The sequence below is a fragment of the Syngnathoides biaculeatus genome, chromosome 3 (genome assembly GCF_019802595.1).
Source record: "Syngnathoides biaculeatus isolate LvHL_M chromosome 3, ASM1980259v1, whole genome shotgun sequence".
Lineage (NCBI taxonomy): Eukaryota > Metazoa > Chordata > Actinopteri > Syngnathiformes > Syngnathidae > Syngnathoides > Syngnathoides biaculeatus.
Window position 1 is genome coordinate 8,558,381 of NC_084642.1, and position 26,955 is coordinate 8,585,335.

Genomic DNA, 26,955 nt, shown 5'->3' on the forward strand with positions numbered 1-26,955 from the left:
GAGTGACAAAAAGCCATTTTCGTCAAAATCATGTTGTGTGTTGAAAAAAACGGATGGGTCCATTCCAGCTGCCTTTTTTTCATTAATAACATACTAAAAATCATGCATTTCATGACTGTGGCACTTTAAGCAGACAGAAAATAAAACCATACGTTGTAGCAAAGTTTTATTCCTTCACTGTCATCCAATGAAAATGCGATTTTTGTTTTTTTGGTGTGTGTATCAATTTGTGGCCGATTCAACAGGTGCGCGGTACCTCCATGAGCTTGAACTGCCGAGCCCTGTCATCCTTGGAGTGGGCGGAGGTCTGCACCGCCGCCTCCAGTTCATTAACCTTTTTCGCCAACGTGTTCTCGCTGAGCACGGCCTCGTCTCGCTCCTGCTGACACCGACGCAGGTCCTCCTCCCGCTGTGACAGCTACGAGCACGGACAGAAAAAACTAAAATAAGAGCGCAGTCCTCCTCTGAAAAATGAGAGTAAATGCTGAGGTGTGGCTCATCTGAAATGGGACTAAAATGCAAGAATACAGGACAATATTTCCAGTTTGTGCTGTAGGTAATGGCAGATCGTACTTTTATAAGAATGAAGTCGTAAACTTGTGAGAAGATGGAAAAGGTCTGCTTGTAATTTTAGCAAATGTCTGCCAAGTTCACACGGGCGGAGGAGTGTCGGGCATCACGAAGCAGCTGGAAAAGCACACTCGGGAGAGCTGAAGGAAGTAGGATGTGAATCCGGCCAGGGCAGCTTTCACAACAATGATATCACAACCTCGGAAGTTCTCCCTCACTTCCTGCGCAGCAGATGGAGGACGACGCGTTCGCGTCGGTGTAGGAAAAGAAAACGGAAGGGCCTGGATGCTGACCTCACCCGCGAGGAGCATCTGTATTAGTGAGACTCCATCCCTCATGAGATGGAGACTTGTTTTGGAGTTTTTTTTTTTGCCATCAGCAAACAATCATATTTGAGACTAATTATACGTTGCTCCCATTGCAGACATTCATAGACTGCCCTGCTGTTAACGAAAAGTGCAAATCCTTCCGAATTTGATCAATCTATGATGGAAAGCCTTGTGAGCATTTACTCAAGATCAGTGACGGTTTCTGGCGCGTGATTCAAGTGTGACCGCACTAAGCTGCAGTGCTGTAAATCATTTGTCTTTGAATGGGGAATTTGCGCCCTCTAGAGGGATGCTCAGTCCCTCAGTTAAAGGGAAATTCCAGTGGTTTGGAGTAACAATGTATCCAATGGGTCATGTCATATGTACTGTATCTTGATAATGTGATGTGAACCTTCTCTCGGTTCATGTTGTTTGAGAAGATTTTTTTGTTGGCAATTACGAATTTTCATGGGCGTCGCCATTTTGGCGAGTCACATGAGCTACTTGCACGCATGTGACTTAATACGCGCGGCACCAAAGGCCCGCTTACGTTGGGAAACCATTGTGGCCAGCGCCGATTTGTCATATTTAGCCTCATCTGATGAAGAAATAGCAGTATTGGTTGATCGGGAAGACTGAGGCATACTTCCATACAGATTTGAACCTGTGGCTGTAAATGTTGAATATTCGGATAGTTCTTCGGGCGGGATGACGCGGAGTCTGACTACTCGGGACATAAGTCCCTAAACAAAGGCCCTCGGGAGATCCGGGCCGGCAGCCGCGGTTGGTTCTTCGGACGGGGCTGACACCCTCCGCCACCTGGAAGCTCGGCTCGCGGCCAGCCGCCAGAGCTCGCCCGTCAGACTCCGCGTCATTCCCGTCCGAAGAACCATCCGCGGTGGCCACCCCAGAGCTCCAGGGGGCCTTTGTTTACGCACTTATGTCGTGTGTAGGCCTCCGAGTAGTCAGACTCCGCGTCATTCCGCCCGGAGAACCATCCGAATATTCAACATTATTTACAGTCACAGGTTCAAATCTGTAAGGAAGTATTCCTCCGTGTTCCCGATCAACCGATACTGCTATTTCTTCATCAGATGAGGATAAATCCGAGAAATCAGCGCTGGCCATAATGGTGTCTCCATGTAATCGAGCGTTTGGAACGGCACAGTACACGTCATATACGCCCATGTACATAATGTGACTTGCGAAAATGGCAGCGCCCCTGAAAATTCGTAATTGTCGATAAAAATCTTCTCAAAACACTATTAAATGAGAGGATTTAGCATCACATTGTCAAAATGGAGCACATAGTACTTGACCTATTGGATATACTGTTCATGCAAAGCACTGGATTTCCCCTTTAAGTGAACTTATAACAGAATGAATGTGAACATCAGGGCTGGGGTCATGGAAAATATTTTAGAAAAGATTTGTTTTCAAGAACCGATTTTAATTTTAATTTAATCAGCCTCGTCAAAAAAAATAGTAAATAAAACAAATACAATTAAATGAAGGCTTAATTCGCAACCCTATTGACAAAATGATGTTAGGCATTATGGAAGTCCAGTCTCCTCCTCCTAACGCAGCACATTTGCTCTACTCGTGAGCTGAATTGTCTTAATAGTGAGGACAAAAAGCCTACTTGGACTTGTCATTACACTAGATATCGAATAAATGCTCAAACAGCTTTCCGTAGTCTTAAATTGTGGTCAGTAAAAGTAGATTCCTCTCCGGTAATTTCTTGCAGCAATGCCTCACATTAAATGGCCTCGTTCAAGATTGTGTATAAGATTTCATTGAATTGTAAAACTGGATTTAGAATTAGAGCTATAATTATTGTATGATTAGACTTGGGGAAAAAAACTGGAACAGCAGGGTCACTGTAATGTTCAACTGCCCTGCCCCACTATGTAAATATTTGATTCACACGAAAAAAAGAATAGGAGGCCAGCGTCCTGACTAACAAGAATTATTCACATTCACTAATTTATTGTCCGAACAAAAACATTCCCGACATTCCTCCTTGTGCGACAGGGATGAATTAGTCAAGTGCAAACAGCAACAACACAGCAGCCACCCATGACGCAGACAGCATGTATCCGTCTCGATGAGTCACAACAACGGCCCGCGCGTCGTTCTGCACGACCGCGTAGTCGGCCCGTTGAACGGCTCGGTTTGACAATAAACAGCCTACCTCCTCCTGCAGCGTTTGGGCTGCCAGCAAGTACTTGTCGAGCTCCTGGCCTCGCTCCTTCAGGAGCTTCTGCAGGTCCGTCAGCTCCCGCCGGTTCTTTTCCTTGTAGATGTCGATCTGCGCCTGGAGCTCCCGTGTAGATGACTGCGACGCGTCCACGATGTCGTTCATCTGAGAGCGCAGAGGGCAGAGAACAGGTCAAATTCAAGGTCAAGTGTCGTCCCTATAAACATTCTACAATAGATATTGAAATTAAAAATATAACATTATTCACTTAACATTATTCATGTCTACATGAAAAAAATAAACATGAGGGGAAAACGCATCATCCATGCGCAAAGTTGCGGAAACGTCATTCGACATCCAAGTGGTCACCATATTGGCTGCAGTTACTGTCCGTGACGTCAACCCGGACATTCGCCATTGAAAACTGGCTGTGGCCCCTACTGTGGGACACGCCCCTTCAGACACGGAAGCTCTTTTCGAAGAAAACATCTCACAATCGAGTGGAGTGTCCGGGGCAATATTACCCAATTGTTTCGAGCCATATTTAGATGATACGCGGATCACGGCCAAACCACCTCCCCGCCCAATCCACCTCCGCGCGGCGGTGATAAACGCCCACCTCCCCGCCCAATCCACCTCCACGCGGCGGTGATAAACGCCCACTTCCGCAGCAGAGATGGCCGCCGGCATGGCGGCAGTTACAAAAAGCCATATACGTCAAAATCATGTTTTGTGGTGAAAAAAGGCTTGGGTCCATACCGGCTGCCGGTTTTTCATTAATAACATACTAAAAATCTTGCATTTCATGACAGTGGCCCTTTAAGATGACCTGTAAAGGTTGAAATGCACTTTAGGTTGATCCTAAAATTTGACCCCAAACACTTTTTAATATCATACATGCGCTCAGGCTGAACGGAAACAGTTGAACCGATTGGTGTGGACGACTTGCAAAATTCTTGTAAGCCCTATCAAAATTATAGACTACTGCATAATTCTGGCTTTTCAGGTTAAGTCAATATGATAAATGATCAAAATCCTGGGAAAGAATCACATGCCTCCTTCTGAAGTTTCTCCACCGTTCGGTCCAGCAGCCTCCTTTCGTCCTCGATGTCATTCTTCATATTCTTGAAGTGCTCCTTCTGATCCCTCTCCTCCCGCAGCCTCTCCTCCAACTCCTTGTGTTCACTGCTCATCTTGGAAAAGTTCCTCTATCCAAGCACAGAAATGTTATCACATTTAAAAGAACGTCAGATTCACTTCTGTGTACACGGCAGAGAGGGCAAAAGTCGCTCACCTGCACGTCTTCAAGTCGTAACGTCAAAGCTCTGTTCGCACGAGACACCTCCTCCTCTTGCTCCTTGATTTCACTTAAAGACTCCTCCAGCTGCTTCTTCTCTTTCTGTGGAGTTCCGGATCGAACATTTTACAACGATCTGCAGTGCTCAGCCAACACAGCCAAATATTCCCACGTCACCTCCATCCGTGCCACTCGCTCTCCCAGCCGGCTCTCCTGCAGCTTGGCGTCGTCGATGATGCGGTTGAGTTTGGCCACTTCGTTTTCCAGCTCCTGCGCCCGCCGGCGCAGCCGCTCCGCCTCTTGGCTCAGACGTCCCGCTTGGCCCTCCAGCGCCCCCTTGGCCGCCTCCACTTCGGCCTTCTCTTGGACGACCGCTGTGCTGCTCTGGAGGTGACGAGACAGACGGCGGGCTTTAGCGCGAGGCAGGTTCACGGGTGACGCATCGTGTGACATTTGAGACGGACTTGTTGATGTCACATGTGGCGTGGATGTGCATGTACACGGCGCTCAAGTTTCCTGTCATAACCTTAACCGGTTGTAAAATTCACAACCATTTGTCATGTATCTGCCAACATCCTACGCTCATCACGTTAAAGTCTACAAATCTATGAACGATGTTAGCTTTGAACAGTGCTGGGAAGTAACAAATTACAAATACTTCGGTACTGTACTTCAGTACCGTAATTTCCGGCCTATAAGCTGCAACTTTTTCCCACACGCTTTCAACCCTGCGGTTTAGGCGGTGATGCGGAGAATTTGTGCATTTTTTCTCAGGGCCGCAAGAGCAGAAAAGGTAAGAGTGAGACCGGTGGAATATATGCGCCGAAGAAGTGACTTTTACCAGTCCACCCCTGTTAGCGCTGCCCTAGAGTGTTACCGCCATGTCTCAGTGATTTTTACTGGTATGTTTTTTTTAACCGGTACCTGTTGGCTCAGCGCTAGCGTTAGGGCGTCGTTAGCATTAGCATTAGTGCGGCGGCGCTGGTGTTAAACTCTGTGCACCGTCTTTCTTTATCAATATCTCGTGTTTCAATGTGGGCACTTGCGGCTTTTACACAGCTGCGCCGTATGTATGTACCAAATGGTATTTCCTTTACAAATGTACTGGTTGAGGCTTATAACTAGGTGCGCTCTGTAGGCCGGTGTGATGGTCTGAGTGCGCCCGGTGTTGAAAAGTCTTCTTGTGATTAACGCGCATCACGTATATTTTGTAAACTTCCGGCCAGTCTGAAACATCCGCATCCATGCTTCAACGTCTGCTATTCATGTTCGCTATGGACATCTCAGAAAGACAAACACAGTGAATATACAGATATGTGTATACTTTTGTTTTAAGGTTAGGTTAGGCTTACGGTTAGGATATAACGTATTAGCTCGCTCTATGTAGAAGGGGAACTATGAAACCGGGAAATTTCCCAGTCACCGTTTACGACGTACCCAGAGTTCCCCTGTTAGTAATGCATGCGCATTAATCACAAGAGGACTTTTCAGCACGGGGGAGCGCTCAGACCGTCACACCGGGAATTACGGTATTTTTTTCCCCCCAGGTATCAATACTATTCTTGAGCATTAACGTTTCGTTTCCCCTTTACTCCCTACATCTTAAAACTCAATTCCTTCAATAGGCTCTCGGAGAGGGGTCAAGTCAACACACACTTGACATCTTAATCGATTAAGTTATTAAGCAAATGACAAAGTGGGGGCAGGGGTGTCTGTATGTGGGGGGGGGGGTAAAGCAGTGCAATGGAGGATCATATTTTCATTGTGCAAAGATTACCAAACAGGTACTGAACGTAATTAAATTACAGTTTTTAGTTATGCACATTTCAGTCATACTCTGTGTGTGTGTGTGTGTGTACACGATGGGGCTGTATTTAATTGTGGGCCCTCAGAAAGGTGATCCGCCACATTATTTGGAGTAAATAATTACCAAACCGGATGAAGTGAAACCGACTAATTTTCCACGGCACAACTGCTGATTTCTGACCATATCGATGGGAGTCACCGCAGTGGTTGGGAATACCTGCCCCGAATTAAACTGTCATTGTGTTTGTATGATGGCGCGCAGTTAATAAAGTCACGATTACCTACTAAGTGCTTTCAGTCAAGCTGATAGCTTCGTTAAATAGGAAGGGCGCTGACGTTTGATGAGAAGCAACACTTTTTTTTCCATTTAAGTGGAATGTCAGGGAACTGGTTTGGGAGTTTGCTTTTTGTCGCAGCCCAGTTCTCAATGCCCTCATGTGTACATGTGGTTTGGCAATCATCGTCGTGCAAATCCTCAACAGAACATACAACTGAACATGAATTACGGAATGTGCACGCGTTTGCATGTTCTGTCACATTGTTTCACATGTAATGCCTTGTACGGAAAATTACTTTTCAAATATTAATGTTTTATCCATTACAACCTCCACACGTGAAGCCCCCCCCCCCTAAAAAAAAAAACAATAAATGAAAAATTGGCACTTAACAATTGTATTGTGTGTGACATACCTCCAAAATTGCTACATGCCTCATTTTTTTATCTTCATGTCTTGGGACGGTAGCAATTAAAAAAGATGTTAAAAGTTCAAATGTGTGTACAGGGCCTTAATAAGACAAAGTGACGGCTAGCAGTATACAGTACCTATGCCTGTATGCGGCCGGAGGGTACACCCACATGATACACATGAATGACACCTTCTTTAGTTACACATGCACAGTACGAACCAATGAACCATATTCAAAAGTCCGCCCTTGGAAAGATGAATGAGAATTCTCGACATTGATTGAACAACATGTTAATTATTACGCTAGTTTGTTGTGCTTGAGTGTGCGCTGCATCGTGCAGTTTTATATGAGGCCATTTATTTAATTGCATCAACCACATGATTAGGTACACCAGCAAAATTCAGAATATATTTGTTTCGTCCCACTTGTAGCAAAATACTACTAAACATCCTGCTATTTTTTTTTTTTTTTTTTTTTTTGCTACAGGCTACATTTATTGGATCTGAAATGTGTAGCAAGACTTAAGAAAACATGCAGCTGGATGTTAAAAATATATCAGCAACAAGTTATTCTAAAAATAATGACAATCATTATTATCTGCTAAGTATGTCAAATAAACACAAGGAATTTGTTTCTGGTAGTTGGAGGCGCACTAGTATGACAACAAAATGTCTATTGAATGAGAATACCTTTGGGATATAAAAGAACAAACAGATCGATGTTGAAATATGTCAGCAACAAGTTATTCTAAAAAGTGTTACATCTGAATAAAACTTGCTCAAACGCTCAAACATAAAATGCTCAAAATTTAAAAAAATGTGTTTCTGATCAATGTGTGTTCAAAATAAGACTTTTTTTTTTTTTTTAATCAAAATAATGGTCTTAAGTACTGTCACTTTTTGGTTTTGAGGAGCACACAAATGTAAGTAAGTACTTGTACTCTGTCTGGGAAAAAAAGTGGTAGCGGTGCATGTTGATTCAATATTTTGTGACAAATTGAATGTGTCTTCAAGATGAGAATAATTTTTATTTGCCAAGTATGTTAAATAAACAAGGAATTTGCCTCTAATAGTGGAGGCGCACTAGTATGACAGAAAGCTTATTGACAGAGTATTTTTGACGTAAAAAAAAACTCGGCAATAAAAATAATATGGTAATGCCAATCCTTTATTTTTCCCCCAATGATGCGAGTCCCCTCGCAATTGGGAGAATTGATATGACTAATAGAACAATAGTCTGGTGAACTGACTATTGTGAAAATGGTGCAGACTACAAGAAATTTATGCAGTTTCAAGTGACGAGTACAAAAAAAATCTTGTACTATGAGTTTTCAAAAGTGAAATATGCACCTAAATACGTTCCAACCTTCAAAGGTTGGAACACACTGCTATAGATAGTACATTTCTAGACGGACACCATCGTTTCTGTTGAAACATGAAACTGAAATCTTCACCCAGTAATGTTCTAAATTTGAGGGGCCCCACTCATCGCGCTGTCGCCATGTGTGAATAGAAACGTTTCTTTTGTAGGAAGAAAGGAAGACTCACACGTGTTGTACCTAACGACATCATCGCTGACAGGCCAGTCAGGCAAGTTTTCCTTGTCAACACAGCAGCAGCCTTCAGCTCCACTGGTGACACTTGTTCATAAGTCACTTTATGCAAATACAGATAGTAAATAATTGCGAATATGTAGTGTAAAGCTTAGAAGCACAAATGTTCAGTCAGTCAGTAAGAATGAAATGTCTTAGAATGGATTTTTATTGGTGCTGGTCCAAGTGAAATTTCTGCCAGGGGTTCACTTATTGTTTCTACAATTTTAAGAATCACAGGTTATGTTGTGGTAATGGGGAGAGGGGTGCCTGTAACAGAGGTGGTCTAAAGTCAAGGTCCTATAGTCATACACAACTGATACTGCGAGTTTAGTCTTGCACAAACAAAATGCGGCACCAGCACTTTGCTGGCCCAGTTCCCACCAACCGCTGACCTGTTAAGTGACAGGTCACTGGAAGAAGTTCTGCCCTCGTATACACTCACAGGTCACAAGATTTGGTACGTGTGAAACAATAGAATACGACGCAATTCAAGGGCTGAATTAAAAAAAAAAAATCTGCCGTCACAAAGATATTAAACAATATTTATTGTTGTCTTGATCGCTTTTGTTACTCAGGACAACAAAGATTAATTGTTCAGCACACATTCCTAAAGATTATTCAGCAATCATTAAGGGATTAGTAGTACTACAAATACACATTATAAACTGTATGACGGTGTATTTGTTTGGAATTTTTAACTCTTCAAATACAATGTGAAAAGAAAATCGTATTTTTTCCACTCCTCATTTAACTTGGGACCTTTGTGTGTATTCAACGTGTTTGTATAAAGTTACACAGTAACTAACTGACTTTGTGACTATGTGAAAGGTTTCACGAGTGGCGCTGAGTAATGTGTTCATTTTTGGAATCCACGGCTTTTATTCTAAATGACAACAAACCGTTTCCAGTTTTCTCATTTCCCGTTGGACGCAGGAAGCTCTGAAACGCGATTTCCTCCTCCTGGCGGCAGCTGCAACAACATGCAAACTGATCGCGCATCGGCAAATTGAACCACCATAAACAAGCGCGTCCATAAGCAAAACAATTTCTCCTCCCATTCCCAGTACCGAGACAACGCTGACGATGGTTCTTGCACAGTCATTTCCTTATCCTTACTTGAGCCATTTTTCATTTTGCAAAATGTCAATCACTGTTTTTCTCTCAACTGTGTTAATCAATGACAATTCAGAAACAGAATCGATTTTATTGCCTTTGTCAGGGAACGGTACAGTCAAAACTATGGAGGGTTTTTTTTGGTCCATCATAAAAAAAAAAAGATAAAACATACTTTTAAGTAGACTACGAAACTGAATGTGCAATAAGCATAAATAGTGCGCAATAAAGATCAGGGGTAGATTTCCCGTTTTAATAGCTTTTGCTGTCTTGTTTTGAGTTAATGAGGCCGATGGTCAGAACCTGCCTGAAAGGGGAGGGTCGAACAGGCTCCGGTCCGGGGCGCGCCGGGTCAGATGAAATCCGACCTGCGCGCCCCACTGCGATAATTCAATAAACATTCAGAAAGGAAAATATTCTGCGATGATAATGAAACCAAATGGCGGAAAATACACAAAAGGCAGGGTTCTAATTACAAAACTAAATATTGGGTTGTTTGGTTCTGACCCATTTTGATGTTTTTTTTTTTTTACTATATCTTATAACTGTGGGTGGCATTTCATGAACATTCATCGATGGTAAGGGATTGAACTTCACGCTTCACCTATCACATGTGTTCTTTGACCTCCATGACACACAAGATGGCGTAATTGGAAACCTATCCATAGGTCTTGGTCTAGCAAGGTTCTACTGTTCGGAAACATCCGTCGGTCCGTTTTCCCGACTGGGGAAGACACTCTTTTGAGCCAGGGACGAAACATCCAAACCCACAACTGATGCAGAATCAGATTCAAATTCATTATTTAGTGATTACAGAGCTACTACCAACATTCCCTCTAAGCTGCGCAACTGCGCATTTATCCACTTGTCGCACACTCTCAACGCAGAGGAAAACAGATCAAGCGCAGTGAGCTACAGGCTGACGTCTTTTTTTTTTTTGTGTGTAAACACGGGAGCACACTGCACTGCACACCGGGCCACACACTCTACTTCCGAGTTTAGCTGACACCGCCCCCCTCCACTCATAATTACAAACACCGGGGTATGTAAATAATCGAAGAAAAAGTGGTGAAATTTGGACGAGATTTTCTCTTTTTTGAGTAAAAAAAGGTCTGGTCTGAACCCAAAGTAGAAAGTACAGGATGAGATGGTGTGTAATGTTAAAATTCCACCTTGGCACAGCCTGATTGAGGATGAAAGCACAGATGATGCATTACCCAGAAAGCCAATTCTGGATTTTAAATATAGGAGGGAACATAACATTAACCCTAAAACTGTTTGGGAGCATCATTCGGCTTTCAACATGCATTGCGAAAGATATTCTGCAAGCAATAAGTTAGTTTTACACCAAGAAAAACAGACGAGGATATCATTGTGGGTTTAAAAAAAAAAAATGAAACGAATTTGGAAGCAACATTTTAAATTTATTGTTCATCGTTGGCTTGGTATGTATTTGTATTGTAATGTATTTTTTTTTTGTTGACATTTTCAGTGTAAGTTTGCAAAAACACTAAATGGTTCTTAAAAATGTTCTGATGGGAACCTTTTAATGAGCCATGAAACTTCAATGATGACACTGATTGACCACAGTGCATACGTCTGATGTTGCTCACGGTGGTCAAAGGGGGCGCTCATGGGGTTAGTGCATTTGCTCAAACACAAAGAATTAGAGTGGAGATTGGCCACTACCAATAAATTGAAAGAGTGAAAACTTCAATTAGATGACAGTTTGATTCATCTCTTAGTCACTACAACTAGCAACATTGACTTGTATTGTGTTGGAGTTTCAGGCTCGCAGAAGCAGGAGTACAAGAAATAAAATATCCAGGCCAGTGGCTCATTTCACACGGACCTGACCTTCAAATGGCTAAAAACCCAAAGAAAGATCTTGGCTACTTCTTTGAGATTCAACATCAGCAATCCATACGTTCCACCTTAGAAAAGATGTTAATATTCCTGCATGCATAAAATGTCATTTCCAGACAAGTCTGTCAGCAAGCGCACACTCCGTCCACTGTTGTCCTCGATCCTCCTCTCTGCCGTCACCTGTTTATAAATCAGCCCCTGAAGCAAACGCTGCGAGCGACAGCGCTATCATCAAACGCACAGACCCGCGGCGGTCCCCTTTAGAGGGGAGGCTCCCTTCTGAGACGAGCAAGTTTCATCATCACACGCCGAAACTTCAGTTCACACCCACCAAGAGTCGAGTTGAGAGGCGGGCGGAGATGCGAGCCGGGACAGAACTGGCTACAAAATGCGCTCAGCAAAAATACAGTGCATATAAAAATTATACACACCCCTGTTCAACTACCAGTGTTTTGTAATAGAAAATAATAAGACCAAGATTAATGCATCAACCCATTTTCTTTCCCGATTATCCTCACAAGGGGCCAAGATAAATAACTTTAAAATATTTTCACTATTAATGTGACCAAAAACCTGTTAAATTCAACGTAAAACCAATACCAGTGATTTTTTTTTTTCCAAGTGAAGTGAAAGTAAACAACTGGTTGCGCGAATGTGCACACCCACTACATTTAAACTGGTCCTGATTAACCCCAAATCAAATTCAGACATTCCAGTTTTCCTCTTGCCATCTGTGATACAAATCGAAAGATTTTCTAATCAGAATTAGATGTCTTTTTTTTGTTACCACGTTAACATTTCTAGTGCTTAACTTATTTTATACTTTCATGAGAGCTCCATCCATTCATCCCTTTTCTTTGCCGCTTATCCTCACAAGGGTCGCGGGGAGTGCTGAAGCCTATCCCAGCTGTCGACGGGCAGGAGGCGGGGACACGCTGAACTGGTTGCCGGCCAATCGCAGTTTCATGAGAGTTAAGTACGTTAAATTAGTACGTGCACACTCTGTACATTCAGGAACGGCCCATACAGAATATGGCGTCCAAATGTAACTTTAGTGGACCTTTGCAAAAAAAAAAAAAAAAAAAAAAAAAAAAGTTGGCAACTCTTCAGCACATTCCAAGTGGTTGAGCAACGCACATCATCGAAGAGCTGCAACGGCAAAACTAAAGCCGGATCGGGTTTTGAGGCTCCACATACATAAATGTGTGTACTTTATTGTTTATTATTGCAGCACAAAAATAGGATGTGATTGTTTAGGCAGAAGCAGATTGTTACACCATTAAGAGTGTAAAGGGGTGATAATAGGTGAGAGACCAATAATCTGCAGGCTCCTTCTCTGGCTCCACCCGTGCATTTTGGCAACAGAGACTTTCTGCGCTTTAGTTTCTAGCCAAATATCGTAAATCAATACTGTACTGCATCAGTACGGCTCGGTTGTGGTCGCAACATGGAAACGTATTTTCTCAAAATGGTTTGTCTAAGTGATGTGTTCCGTACTACTTTTTGACTGGTGGTCTTTGTGGCCTGGTTTCGAAAGATTGAAGCCGGACACACTGAATACTGTTGATTGATCAACAAAGAATCAACGCTTCTGGAAATTGATTGAAAACAGAGAATATCTTCATATTGTAAAACTGCAAAGTGACATTTGTCAAAAAGAAATTACAAAAACGTTGGATGTCTTTCTTTGCTGACATTTGTTTACTTTCTTCTTTCAAGGAGAAATCCAGTGGTTTGCATGAACAGTGTATCCAATAGGTCATGTAATATGTACCCTATTTTGACAATGTGATGTTAAACCCTTCATCATTTAATAGTGTTTTGTAGAAGATTGTTGTCGACAAGTACGAATTTTCAGGGGCGCTGCCATTTTCCGAGCTTTCGGGCGATGGAGGCCTTTAGCCAAACTTCGGTGGTGGTGGAGGCCTTTAGCCTAGCTCCGGGGCTAACGACCTCCGCCGTCTGGAACCTCGCTCGTGGCCCGCCGCCGCCCGTTTGTTCGTTACCCCCGGACACCAAAGCTAGGCTAAAGGCCTCCGCCGCCACAGACGCTTGGCTAAAGGCCTCCCCGGACGTCGAAGTTCGGCTCGCGGCCCGCCGCCGATGGCGGCGGAGGCCTTTAGCCTAGTTTCAGCATCCAGTACTAACGGCCTCCGCCGCCTGGAACCTCGTCTCGCGGCCGTCGCCGGAGCTCGCTCATGAGACTCTACATCATTCCCGTCCGAAGAACCATCCGTGGCTGCCGGCCCGGAGCTCCCGGGTGCCTTTGTTTACACACTTATGTCGCGCGTAGGCCTCCGAGTAGTCAGACTCCGGCGTCATTCCGCCTGAATAACCATCCGAATATTCAACATTTACACCCACAGGTTCAAATCTGTATGAAAGTATTCCTCCATCTTCCCGATCCACCGTTACTGCTATTTCTTCATTAGATGAGGATAAATCCGAGAAATCAGCGCTGGCCATAATGGTGTCCCGTGTAATCCAGCGTTTGGAACGGCACGCTACACGTCACATCCGCCCACGTAGATCATGTGACTCTCGAAAATGGCAGCACCCCTGAAAATTCGTAATTGTCGATAAAAATCTTCTCAAAACGCTATTAAATGAGAGGATTTAGCATCACATTGTCAAAATAGGGTACATATTACATGACCTATTGGATTTCCCCTTTAACTGACTGGCTAAGTGTGCGCTCACATCATTTACACATCAGATATCGTCATCCTTCCCACACACTCCACACGAATTAAAAACAAGACAGATCAGGGTTTACTGTTCCAAACTGTGCAGAAGTGAACACGGCGAGGTTCAGAACCACTATAAAGTAAGAACTAGGAACCAAAAAGAAGTGATAAGTTGTAGGCTCACTCTGCAAAGACTACAGCTGAGAGGCATTAACGACTCAAAGAGGCACTTTAGGACCCCGCAGAGACAAGAGATGGAACAGCGGTATATCCCATAATTGAGAAGGTCCCACAGGTCAGGGCGGGTGCACTGTAACAGAGCCCGAGCTGGGAGAAGAGGGTCTTGCAGGGTGCGCATTCTCTACTTGAAACCCCCGACATTCCTGGAAACAAACCAGTCCCTCCACTCGCTGCACCTCACCCGTCCGCATTGCTTGCATACCAGTGCACGCTCACGCCGAAGGTTCCAATTCCAAAAAGCGCACACGGTTTCAATTACGGAGAGTCGAAAGCTCGGGCGGGCGGGACTGCGAAAATCAAGCTCCTATCCATCTAAGAGCAGCTCGATGACAGTTTTGTAACCATCAAATTCCACACAATTCAGCGGCTTGAGAACACAATGCGCCTTTCAAGTGGAGACACAAAGCAGACCCCTCGCCCCCCCTCCCGGGAGGTCGGCCTCGTAGTCCCCTTTCTGCAGCACACTGACCCACTTACTGAGACGGTCCCAACCCCCGCTGGTATTATTGTGTGAAACAAACTCATCTTTCATTTTCAGTTGAGGTCCATCCCCTCCACTCTTTTAGCCACGGTGCACACTCGGGAATGGATGCTCATTAGATTAGTGCTGCCTTGCCACTGCAATTACCTCGGATAAGGGGCAATTTGGTGCTCCACTTTCTAGCATGTAGATGGGACCGGCTGGTAACCCCAAAAGAGGTCAACCACACCAAAATGGAAGTGCAATGATACAGTGAAGAAAATAAGTATTTGAACACCCTGCTCTATTGCAAGTTCTCCCACTTAGAAACAATGGAGGGGTCTGAAATTTACATCGTAGGTGCATGTCCACCGTGAGAAAGATCATCTAAAAAGAAAAATCCAGAAATCACAATGTATGATGTGATACAGCTGCAAATAAGTATTTGCACTCCTGAAAAAAACAATGTTAATATTTGGTACAGTAGGCTTTGTTTATAATTACAGAGGTCAAATGTTTCCTGTAGTTGTTCACCAGGTTTTTGCACACACGGCAGGAGGGATTTTGGCCCTCTCCTCCACACAGACCTGGAACAGTGGTTCCAGCTCTTTTCAGGTCATTGACCAAGTCCTGTCGTGTAGTCCTAGGCTGAATCCCCACCTTTCTAAGGATCATTGAGACCCCATGAGGTGATATCTTGCCTGGGGCTCTACGCCGATTGAGATTGACCGTCATGTTTAGAGTGCAGTGGACATTTTTTTACCAAGCTGCTCAGCAATCTCACCGTAGCCCTTTCCAGTCGTGTGGCGTTGTACAATTTTGTCTCTGGTGTCTTTGGACAGCTCTTTGGTCTTGGCCATGTTACAAGTTTGAGTCTTACTGATTGTATGGGGTCGACAGGTGTCTATATGCAGCTAACGACCTCACACAGGTGCATCTGATTCAGGGTATCACATTGAGTGGAGGTGGACTTTTAAAGGTGGACTAACAGGTCTGTGAGGGTCAGAATCGTAACTGATAGGTACTTTTTGGACATAATTCCACTAACGGTGTTTGGAGGAAGACGAATGATGAGTTCCATCCTAAGAACACCATCCCTACTGTGAAGCATGGGGGTCGTAGCATCATGCTTTGTGGGTGTTTTTCTGCACATGAGACTGGATGACTGCGCTGTATTAAGGAGAGGATGAGAGCGGCCATGTATTGTGAGATTTTTGGGAACAACCTCTTTCCCTCAGTCAGAGCATTGAAGATGGGTCGTGGCTGTCGTCTTTCAACATGACAATGACCCGAAGCACACAGCCAGGAAAACCAAGGAGTGGCTCCGTAAGAAGCATATCAAGGTTCTGGTGTGGCCTAGCCAGTCTCCAGACCAAAACCCCAAAACTCCAGAAACCTGTCTGATCTAGAGAAGATCTGTGTGGAGGAGTGGGCCAAAATCCCTCCTGCAGTGTGTGCAAACATGGTGAACAACTACAGGAAACGTTTGACCTAACGTTTCAAAGACTACTGTACCAAATATTAACATTGTTTTTTTCAGGAGTGCAAATACTTTTTTGCAGCTGTATCACAAAAATCGTTAAAGAAATCATACATTGTGATTTCTGGATTTTTCTTTTTAGATTATTTCTCTCACAGTGGACATGCACCTGCGATGAACAATTTCAGACCCCTCCAGGATTTCTAAGTGGGAGAACTTGTAATATAGCAGGGTGTTCAAATACTTATTTTTTTCACCGTATATGACATGACAAGTCACTTTGATCACGTATACCTATTTACAGGTATAGATGTACCTGTTCATACTGAACATTTTGCACATGTTCCAGTAATTCCTGTCTACCCAGTTTTTATGGTGTAATTGTCCCTTGAGGAAAGTCTTACGACCAGCATGTTGTTTTTCTTCAATGGAGGCTGAAACAGTGGCTACGTGCAGGGTAAAGATACATGACTAAAGATTGAAGATTTATTATTTTCATCATATTGTGTGTGCAGTTGGACAGTGCACGTCCCCACATTGAAATATCAGAAATGTGATATTTGTTAAAGAGTGAGTCATGTTGCTAAATGGAGGTCCAACATGTGCTCATTAATTGATAACATTAGCCAAAAATGTCAATGCTGTCATTCATTGTCTCCCCTCCCATATTTTGCAGTCTTCAAGTCCATTGTCTGCTTGGAGTTTTCTTATACTTGCAAAAGTGTGGGAGCTTGACCAAAATGTATTTCTCATTGCGTAAAATATACTTAACACACTGAATAGGAATTTCAATGGAAATTCTTTGATATTGTTTTGTTGAGATGGATAAGTCTCAAAGGCACCTTATGGTGATATTGACGTGTTAATAAGAACCCCAGAAAGCACAAGCTAGGCAGAGGACAATGCCGCGAGCCCACAAAAGGGAAGCCCCTAATGAGCGAGGATGCCGTTTTAATCTTAAAAGCGACGCAAACAATGACTTCATCTTCCTCAATGTTTACAAAAGCAGTGAGGATAGACCCCCGGCGGCAAAGTCCCCCGGGAGGCGGGGGGCGGACAGTACCGCTGGACAACAAAGGAAATGCGCTCACTGGTCACTCGGCTACAACCGGGGTGGGTCCCCGCCCCCAACCCACACCGCAGGAAGCTGAGCACAAGGACAACTTCCGCCCTTTGAGACAAACAGGACGCACACGGGTCATTTTAAAAACAATGTTGCCTCACACCCCTCCTCAAAGACTTGATATAAAATGCGCATTGTTAAATTACACAATAATATACTTTTTAAGGATGACAATTGTTTTATCAATTGCAATATCCATCCATATATTAGTTAGGGAAAAAAAGGTAAGATAAAAAAGGGAGGCGGGCCAAGGGGATGTTGGAACTGTTTACACAATTGATTATAAAACATTCATCTATTTTCTTAGCCGCTTCTCCTCACGAGGGTCGCGGGGCATGCTGGAGCCTATCCCAGCTGTCAACGGGAAGGAGGCAGGGTACATCCTGAACTGGTTGCCAGCTAATCGCAGGGCACATAAAGACAAATAGCCGCACTCACAATCACACCGACGGGGCAATTTACAGTGTCCAATTAATGTTGCATGTTTTTGGGATGTGGGAGGAAACCAGAGTGCCGGGAGGAAACCCACGCAGGCACGAGGAGAACATGCAAAGAGGTATTTGTAACTTTCATCGTGTTTTGTTGCTACAGATGTGTGTGAACTGTGCACGTGGACTGAGACAAAGCACAATGCTTGCGAAATTGTACAATATTTTCATTTGTTAAACAACCTGTCATCTGCATTCAGTGAGCATTTCTTTGTAGTCTGTGCTGAGGCACGCCCGTTTACACTCTACACAATCGAAACCACAAAAGTTTTTGTTTTTTATGCTGACGGGCACTTCTTTGCGAGCTGATAAAAGAACACAGCAGGGAGAGTAACCACGTTACGATGAAGCAGATGTAAATGAAGAAAACAGCTTTATCGACTTAAAAAGATGGTGCCCTGCGGGCTTAACAATGAGCTGAAAGTATTTTTAACCTTATTTGAAAAGGAAAAGTGCGCACGCACGTGCGGGTTATTCATTTACCCCGTACGGTTAGTGCTGTTAAGGCCTTTTCACGCTGCAATTAACAGAGCGTGGCGCGCCATCAACGACCCTATTCATCGCGTACGTGACACGGCAATGCAAAAGGTGGCCGTTTGTCGTTGTGGTGCCGCTCATTGAAAAATGTTCCATTTGGGAGCAGCGTTGCTGCGATGCCAGACGCTGCTCCTGCCAGTAAGGGAGGGCGAACGGAAGAAGAAGTTGGCGGATGTGTAAAGCAAAGCAACACAGAGGAAATGGAGGGAGTAGTTATAATAAGTCGGCGTTCCAGTATCTTGAGTTTTGGGACGCGAGAGGAATTACATACGGTCTAATTCGCATCCAAACCAGCAGAGGAAGTCTCCAGGCTTCTTCCTGGTAAACCGCTAAGCAACTCCATCCAAATATGGGCAAGCTTGCGTCCGGTGCCGTGGGCCAAGGTGAACGCATAGAACACCAAGTACATTGTGAAAGGGAATTGAGGGGTTTTTTCCATTATCCCTGCAAGTCTTTTCATTTTCTAAGTGTCTGCGTAGCTTTTTGGCCTCTTCAATAAATGGCTGAAAGTGCATCAGCGACTAAGCGACACTTGTAAGTTGGAGCGCTCATACATCAAGGTAAAGAGCTCTAGGACGTACGTCACCAAAGTCACGTGACTGGCTATATTGACGGTTATAGCAAAGCATTCTTAAATGCTAAGTCAGATGGAGACGACACAAAAATATGTCTTATAGCACGACGTCCAGAGTTTGGTCCGATACAGTTAAACATTTAGATGGTGATAATTAACAAAGGTACGTGGAAAAATGAGAGACACTTGGCATAGAGGACCCATATTTAATGCTGAAGTCGATGTTTTCGCCGATAAGAAATTGGACTGTTAACCCGCTTCCGCTTGTCTGGGACAATTGGATCTACAGGCGTATCTGGTAAGTAAGTCGTCGAGATTTACACGGAAGAGTTTGAAAGCATAGAAAAGTCTGGGCGTATACAAATACTTCGTTGCTGGACCTGTTCCCAATCAAGAATAAATCCCGCATAGTGATGGAGCCACCCAGATTTTTTCAATACAAATACCAATATTTCAATAAATGACCCCTGGTTTTACACAAACTCGCATTCATTAACTATGATTAGGAAAAAAAAAAAAAAAAAAGACAGCAAGTCAGCTCCTCAGTACACGGAGGTGTGCTGCGGCCACACGTTAAACTTCGGTAAAATTCTCCGTGACAGCCTTTTTTTTTTTCTTTTTTTTTAAATATGCATTGTTCTCAAATGAGTCCAATGCAGATTAAAAAAAGAGCAAATAAACCGCTGGGATGGGCTTCAGCCCCCGTACACGGAAGCATGTTGCAGCCACACGTTAACCTATGTAAACCTCTGTGTGATCGACGTTTTTTTTTTTTTTTTTAAATACGCATTGGACTCATTTGAGAACAATACATACTAAAAAAAAATATGTCGGGAGAGGTTTACATAGTTTAATGTTTGCCCGCATCACGCTTCCGTGTATATTGGAGACGACTCCTTGTCTTTTCTTTTTTTTTTGTTCTCCAAAGAGCCAACTTGGCATCATAAATACTTCTTGGGAATTTGAGATTGAGAAAAATAATTCCTACATGAAATGAAATGATCGCTACACAGTCGTGTGTATTTGGTCGGGCACCATCCACACGTTTGATTGCCGAAATCCATCGATCTTTTCTCGTGTTTTCTATAGAATGACCTTTTTGAATATCAGTCTCGTCTGTTGTAACAACCAACAGCACAACAAGTCTTGGGCATTGTGTGTATTCTGCTCTGGTTCAATGTCCCCCCCCACACTGTTGAGCAGGTCTTTTTGCCCGGCAATATGGCGCCGTGAAAGTAGTGACGTCATGTGCACGAGCTCTCCATCACTGATCTGTGCATCATTACATACTAACCCTATTTATAAAGCAATACGCTAAACGGAACTTCCTCAATCCAGCACAATCAAATGGGAGTTTATTTTGATAGATCCTGCCTTCGTTGGCAATCTGCCCAGCAGCTGTGAAACCAGTGGAAACGTGTAAATAGTGTTACTTCAAATGTTCTGCAGCCAAACATATGACTCAACTTTCTTTGTGGGAAAAGAAGCACGAGCAGCGCTTATCTCCACACCCCCCTCTGACATGGCATGTTTTCAAAGGAGGAGGTTGGGGGTGGGAGGAAAGAATGTGGAGGAGGACTGGCGGGAGGCGGGATGCTCGCTTACCTGCTTGGCCTCATCTAAGAAGCGCTGGAGACAACCCATCTCCTTCTCATACGTCTCCTTCATTTTGTCCATCTCCTGATCGTGCACGGCCACCTCCTCTTTCAGGGCTCCTTTCAGAGCAGTCAGTTCCCTCTCCCGCCTCCTCAGGACATCCTCCTGCTCCTCCTTGGCCAGGAGAACTTCCTGCAACTCCACTTTCAGTTGCATTATGTCCTATAAAAAGAATTGTTCGGATTAGTGTCACTATCTTGATCTGGACAAAAGCAGAACATGATATTCGATGTCAATCAGGTTGCTTCTGAAAGGTAATTTCATAATGTGCTTATTCTGAAAGCCATTTCAGCATTCAATAAATATCTGTGATATCCAGCAGAATGTAGATGTACTAGTACGCTTTGTCCTTACTCGTGAAGCAAATCGGCACACTAATAGAACCACCGTTGTCCTCGTAATATCTGCTACAGTATGACATTTTTGCACACTATTGGACTTGGTAACTTTGTCACACATTGCTAGTAGAACAACTGCACCCGACTAATGAGATAAAACTGTGCACTCATGGACTTCTGTGTACTAAAAGTACAGTGCGAGACTTGGATTAGTCGAATTTTATAACCCACTAATAATACATGTAGCACACAGTTGTAAACTAGTGCAGTTTTGTAACATGTAGTTGATTTACTAGTATAATATCCATATTAATGCCTATGGACTCATATGCCCGTTGCTCTCACTAGTGCCACAATTTTTATCATGTATTTATTTTATTGTGTATTTATTTATTTATGTATAGTCAGTGTTACCTCGGTTTTTGAACGAAAATTTGGAGATTTTTTTGCTTTAGTTTTCGAACGAAAATCGGTATTCGAACACCCCGACCAGCTGACCCATGACGATTTTTTATTGTGCTTTCGAATGCACCCCCGGAAAAAACGTAAGTCGCGCGAGGCAACCAGGTGACTCACACATTTCTCTGCTCGCGGACGTTTCCCAGAACTGGAGTGACTTTTTTTTCTTCAAATTGAGCAACATTAACCCCCGATCATGGCTCCAAAGAAGGCAAGTGGGACTGCTGGTGCTGAAAAAAGGAAAATGGTGCGTAAAACTGTCGACTTCAAGAAGCATTTGATAGCCCAGCACGAATCTGGTGTGCGTGTTTCTGAGCTATCGAAGAAGTATGGCATGGCGAAAACGACGATCAGCACCATTCTGAAACACAAAGATGCCCTCAAAGCAAGTGATGTCGCTAAAGGAGCAACAGTGTTGACCAAGCAGAGGCCACAGATCTTGGAGGAAGCCGAAAAGTTGCTGCAGTTAGCAGGGGATAGTGTTGGCGAGGAAGGGAGGAGATGTCGTCTGATGAGGCTGAAGGCAAGAAGGATGTCTGTGCCGATATTAAAGCTATCTCCGCTAAAGGGAACGACATCCAGAATTTTGTAGAACTTCATCACCTGAATAAAGCTGAATGTTGCAGACCACTGCAAAATTTTAATAATGATGTTATGAGCCACTTCAGAAAAAGTGCTTAAAAGACGGCAGAAACAAACCGATTCAATGTTTGTGAGAAAGGGGTAAGTCACCCCCACCGAAGACATTATAAACAGTTGTTTTCCATTTCTTTTTTTCTTTTGTGCCATTAACCCTACCTCTAGTTGCAAGTTAAATTTTTTTTTCATGTTACGTACTTTTCTGTGCAAATAAAAAACTATTGTCCCCCCCCCTCATTATTACTTGTTTAAAGTTATTCTTCACTTTTGTTAATAAAAAAAAAGGTTTACAAGGCTGGGGGCAGAGTCGCTACAGATACAGCAATGCACTCCCAGCCCAGCATACTCTACTAGGCTAAAGCATACATTTTAAGCAAAAAATAAATAGATTTCCTAAATGATTTCATTATATAAAGTATTTAAACTATATGTGTATTTCTACAATGCAGTTTATTATGAGGAAAAGCTAAAAAAAGTATCGCTTAAAAAACTATTTTTTACGTTTGGAACGCATGATTTCATTTTCCATTCATTGTAATGGGAAAACATGCTTTGGTTTTCGAACGTTTTGGTTTTCAACCAGCCTTATGGAACGGATTGTGTTCAAGAACCAAGGCACCAGTGTAGTAGCAAAAGTGCTACTATTAAGGCAAAATGTGCACTCAATGACATGCGCACTAATTGTATTACAGGTGAGGCACTAATAGCTTGCAGTTGCCTCACTAGTTGTTTTACAGTAATGTCAGCGTTGTCCTGTTGTTGAGGACTAAGCTTTTGCGCATTTGTAAGACATCCAGCTTAAGCCCCTTTTACTAGCATACTCTTTGTCCTCACTTGTAAGACAATTTAGCATAATAGTGAAATGGTTGTGTCTTACTAATGAGGTTTTTTCCACAGTAGTTTACTAGTAAGCTTTAAATCAGGGGTTTCAAACTCATTTTTGTCACGGGCCACATTGTAGTTATGGTTTCCCCTCAGAGGGCCGTTATGACTGTGAAACCATGAAAATTTTTTGCATCATATTTACCAGTGAAATTTATGAGACAGTTTTGGAATTAGAAATCAAGGTTAATGCTTTTTTAAAGTATTGCTGATGTTTAGGTACACAATAATCGTTGCAATTTCTAAACATTATCATTTATGATATCACAATTTGATATTTTGGTACAGATTTGAACAAAAATCATGGAAAGTTCATATTCATATTCATATTTTGCCTTTGTAGGCCACAAAAAACCATGCGGCGGGCCAGATCTGGCCTCCGGGCCTGGAGTTTGACACCTGTTCTTTAAATGCTTCTTAATGGGCCAAAAGTGGAACAAGAAAAACAAGACAGTGGTTTCACTAGTTCTCATTCTACTAGGGTGCTGAATTGTCTCGTTAGTGAGGATAAGGAGCAGACTCGTACATGGACCTTGAACTGAATATCAAGGAACTCTAATAAATACTCAAGCAGCTTTCCTTCGGCTTGTGCCTCACCGCCATGACGGCGTCTCTCTCGTCGTCAGCAGCAGACGTCTTGGCCGTGTCCAGCTCGTCGTGCATCTCCGACAGCTGGTCCTGCAGGTCTCGGATCTCTGTCTGGTATTGCTCCCGCTCCATCTTCACCTGGAAGAGCCTGACACGCCGACCTGACACGTCACAACACACGGCGCCCTGGACCGCGCTCTACGCTCACGCACACCTGCATTAATAGTTCACACGGAGCAACGGCGGCGCCTGTGCCTCGCCTTCACTTGAGGGTTAAAGACCACTCGCGAGTCACGAATGTCTGAATTGCTTCCAGGGTGATATATGATGGGAAAAGTCTGACACAAAGCACAACTGGGGAAGGGCAACGAGGTCAACTGTTAAAATTCAGGGGAAAGGAATTCAAGTGAAGCCCCCAAACAGGGTAAATTGAAGTTTGTAGTGGAAACGCCATCAACATCTTGTTTTCTTTCTGTGTACTTTTGTCATAAGCAATGTACATGTACAAGTGATATAGTTAGCCAGTTATTCCTTTTTTTACTACGAAACAAATCAATAACTTAACCAGGAAGGCGTGAACTGAAGGAAACAGTTTGTCTAAGTGAAAAGGGGAAGAAAGAAAAACTGCAAATGCAAAGCTAAAATCCAGGTCTGTGTACTAGTACAAATCAGCGCAATAGTAAAACTATATGGAAAAAAAATAGTAAAAACAATGTTGTGTGCAATTAAACCGTACCCATAAACAACGGTGCTGGACTAGTAACACTACGTGACCCAACCACAAGTTATAGGCAAATGCCATGTACTAGGAGTCTCCTGGACCCAACTAGTAGCAACAAACTGGCCACAAGTAGTTTTACCTCACTAGTAACATGCAGGCGGCACGGTGCATCAGCTGGTAAAGCGTTGGCCCCACAGTTTTGAGAACCCGGGTTCAATCCCAGCCCAACTTGTGTGGCGTTTGCGTGTTCTCCCCAAGCATGCATGGGTTTTCTCCGGGTACTCCGGTTTCCTCCCACATCCCAAAAACATGCAACATTAATTGGACACTCGAAATTGCCCCTAGGTGTGATTGTGAATGCGACTGTATGTCTCAATGTGCCCTGCGATTGGCTGGCAACCAGTTCAGTACCCCGCCTCCTGCCCGTTGACAGCTGGAATTGGCTCCAGCACTCCCCGCGACCCTCGTGAGGATAAGCGGCAAAGGAAAATGGATGGATGGATAGTAACATGCCGTTGTCCTAGTTGTATGCCGAAGTTGTCCAACTACAACTACAACATTCATCTGAGATGACACGCTGTGGTGACCCCTAAGGGGACAAGCCGAAAGAAACTTACTTTACTTGTAGGACGACTATAAGTTACACGAGAGGCAAAACTACTAGTTGGCATTTTGGTGCTACTACAGGATTTAGGAGGCCGCTAGTGTGTGATGAATGCCTACTTGTTGGGCCTGTTACTACATAAACACAATAGTTTCCTGGTAACATTTAATTGCATATTAGAAGGCAAAGTGGGACTAGTGATGTTTCGTTATCAAGAATTCCGAATAAATGTCTGTTTTCTATAAAGGACTTGCTGCAATGCTTCGAAAACAGACAACAAAAAAAAGGACTGCTCTAAAACAAACTCCGTCTACTAGTGAGGACTTGTAGAATGAAATGAGCGGGACATATGAAAGCTGTTAATAGGAAGCCACACTTCATCCAACGTAAACGAGACTACTGTACATTATACATGTTCACTCTTTCACTTTGTAGTTAACAAAGGCCGTGGTAGAGGTCTTTTGAGCGCTTACTTACTCTTCAAGTGTGGTCTGGAGTTCAAGCTCTGTCTTGGAGAGTTTTTCCTTCAAGCGTTTACACTCTTCTGTGGTCCGGTCCAGTTCTTGCTGCAGCTCCTTCAAGTTTGATGCTGCCATACTGTCTGCCTTATTTTTCTGACAGGGAAACATTAGATTTTTTTTTTTTGCATTATTATTTATTTGTTTAACCAGGAAAGCGTCATTCAGATTTAAAAAAAAAAAAAAAAACTTTACAAAAGTGTCCTGGTCCAGGACAAGTACCGTAATTTCCGGCCTACAAGCCGTGACTTTTTTCACGCGCTTTCAACCCTGCGGTTTATGCGGTGATGCAGCTAATTTGTACATTTTTTTCTAACGGCCGCAAGGGGGTACTCGAGCGGAAAAGGTAAGAATGAGACTGGTGGACTACATGTGCCGAGGAAGTGACTTTTACCGGCCGTGTTAGCGGTGCGCTAGCGTTAGCGCTGTGCTAGCATGTTGCTGCTGTGTTACTGGCATGCCATATTTTAGCGTTAGCGCGGTGCAAGCGTTAGCGCGGCGCTAGCATTAAACTCTTTTTGTGTACCGTCTTTCTTTGTAAATATCTCGTGTTAAAATGTGGGTTTCAGTGTGAGCACTTGCGGCTTTTACATAGCTGCGGCGCATGTATGTACCAAATGGTGTTTCCTTTACAAATGTACTCGGTGAGGCTTATGACCAGGTGCGCTCTGTAGGCCGGGAATTATTATTCAGTGAATAGAAACATAAACAATACAAAATAAACAGTCACATCAAAATATCCTGTGGAATCTCAAAAATATCATCCAACAAAGGATTTACAACACACACACACACACACACACACAATGAAGTTCTTTATACAGTCAATGTATTTATTCTTGACTGCCTATTGTTTGCTTTTAAGGGAGTAGCCCGTCAGTTCTGACATGGTTTGATTTTAGGTCCTCCATTAAATCTCAAGTTATACAACCCGCTGATCAAAAAGGAAATAACATTTTCAATAGACAAACTGTTTTTTTTTTTGTTACCGTTCTTTGTTCGTGAAGTTGTTGTTTCAGTTCTGCCATTCTTTTCTCCAGGGCAGCGTTCTGCTCTTGCAGGGCTTTAGTTTGTGCAGACTGACCCAAGGACTAACAGAAGAACACAATGAACCAAAAAATATTCACTTTCCTTATACTTTCTGTTTGAGTGAAGTGGGTTAATGTGACATTAGCATAGACATTAGATTGTACTGGGGGGGCCTCCAGTAAGACTGTCAATTCCAACATTAGGACCACTGTTCTTTAACATCTGATCTATAATATTTGTATTACATTAAATGAAACGGCATACATTAAACAAATGTTACAGTAAAGTGCAAGATTTGAAGAGGCTCGATACTTTGGCCCACTCACTTCCAAACGTTCACGTCTGCAGGATTTTACTATTTCTACTGTGAGAGCAGGTAAGAATGGTGGTAAAAATCAAGCATTACCTTCCAATTCATAATTTACAATACATTGAGTGGGCCATGAGAAACGAATTGCCCATCGTGGAGCTTTTCCAAGGTAAGAGCTGGC

At 43.3% G+C, this 26,955-nt stretch overlaps 1 protein-coding gene across 1 annotated transcript in view; it reads right to left on the minus strand.

The window, feature by feature from the left end:
• cgnl1 (cingulin-like 1) overlaps nt 1–26,955 on the minus strand; it is a 49,630-nt gene that overhangs the window by 12,225 nt on the left and 10,450 nt on the right. Inside the window, exons 6-14 of the mRNA XM_061814096.1 lie at nt 26,425–26,526; nt 25,395–25,531; nt 23,602–23,740; nt 20,636–20,848; nt 4,553–4,759; nt 4,373–4,477; nt 4,134–4,286; nt 3,073–3,243; nt 257–418 (exon numbers count right to left, since the gene is read on the minus strand). Coding sequence (XP_061670080.1) covers nt 257–418; nt 3,073–3,243; nt 4,134–4,286; nt 4,373–4,477; nt 4,553–4,759; nt 20,636–20,848; nt 23,602–23,740; nt 25,395–25,531; nt 26,425–26,526 — 1,389 coding nt within the window. The remainder of the gene's footprint in view (nt 1–256; nt 419–3,072; nt 3,244–4,133; nt 4,287–4,372; nt 4,478–4,552; nt 4,760–20,635; nt 20,849–23,601; nt 23,741–25,394; nt 25,532–26,424; nt 26,527–26,955) is intronic.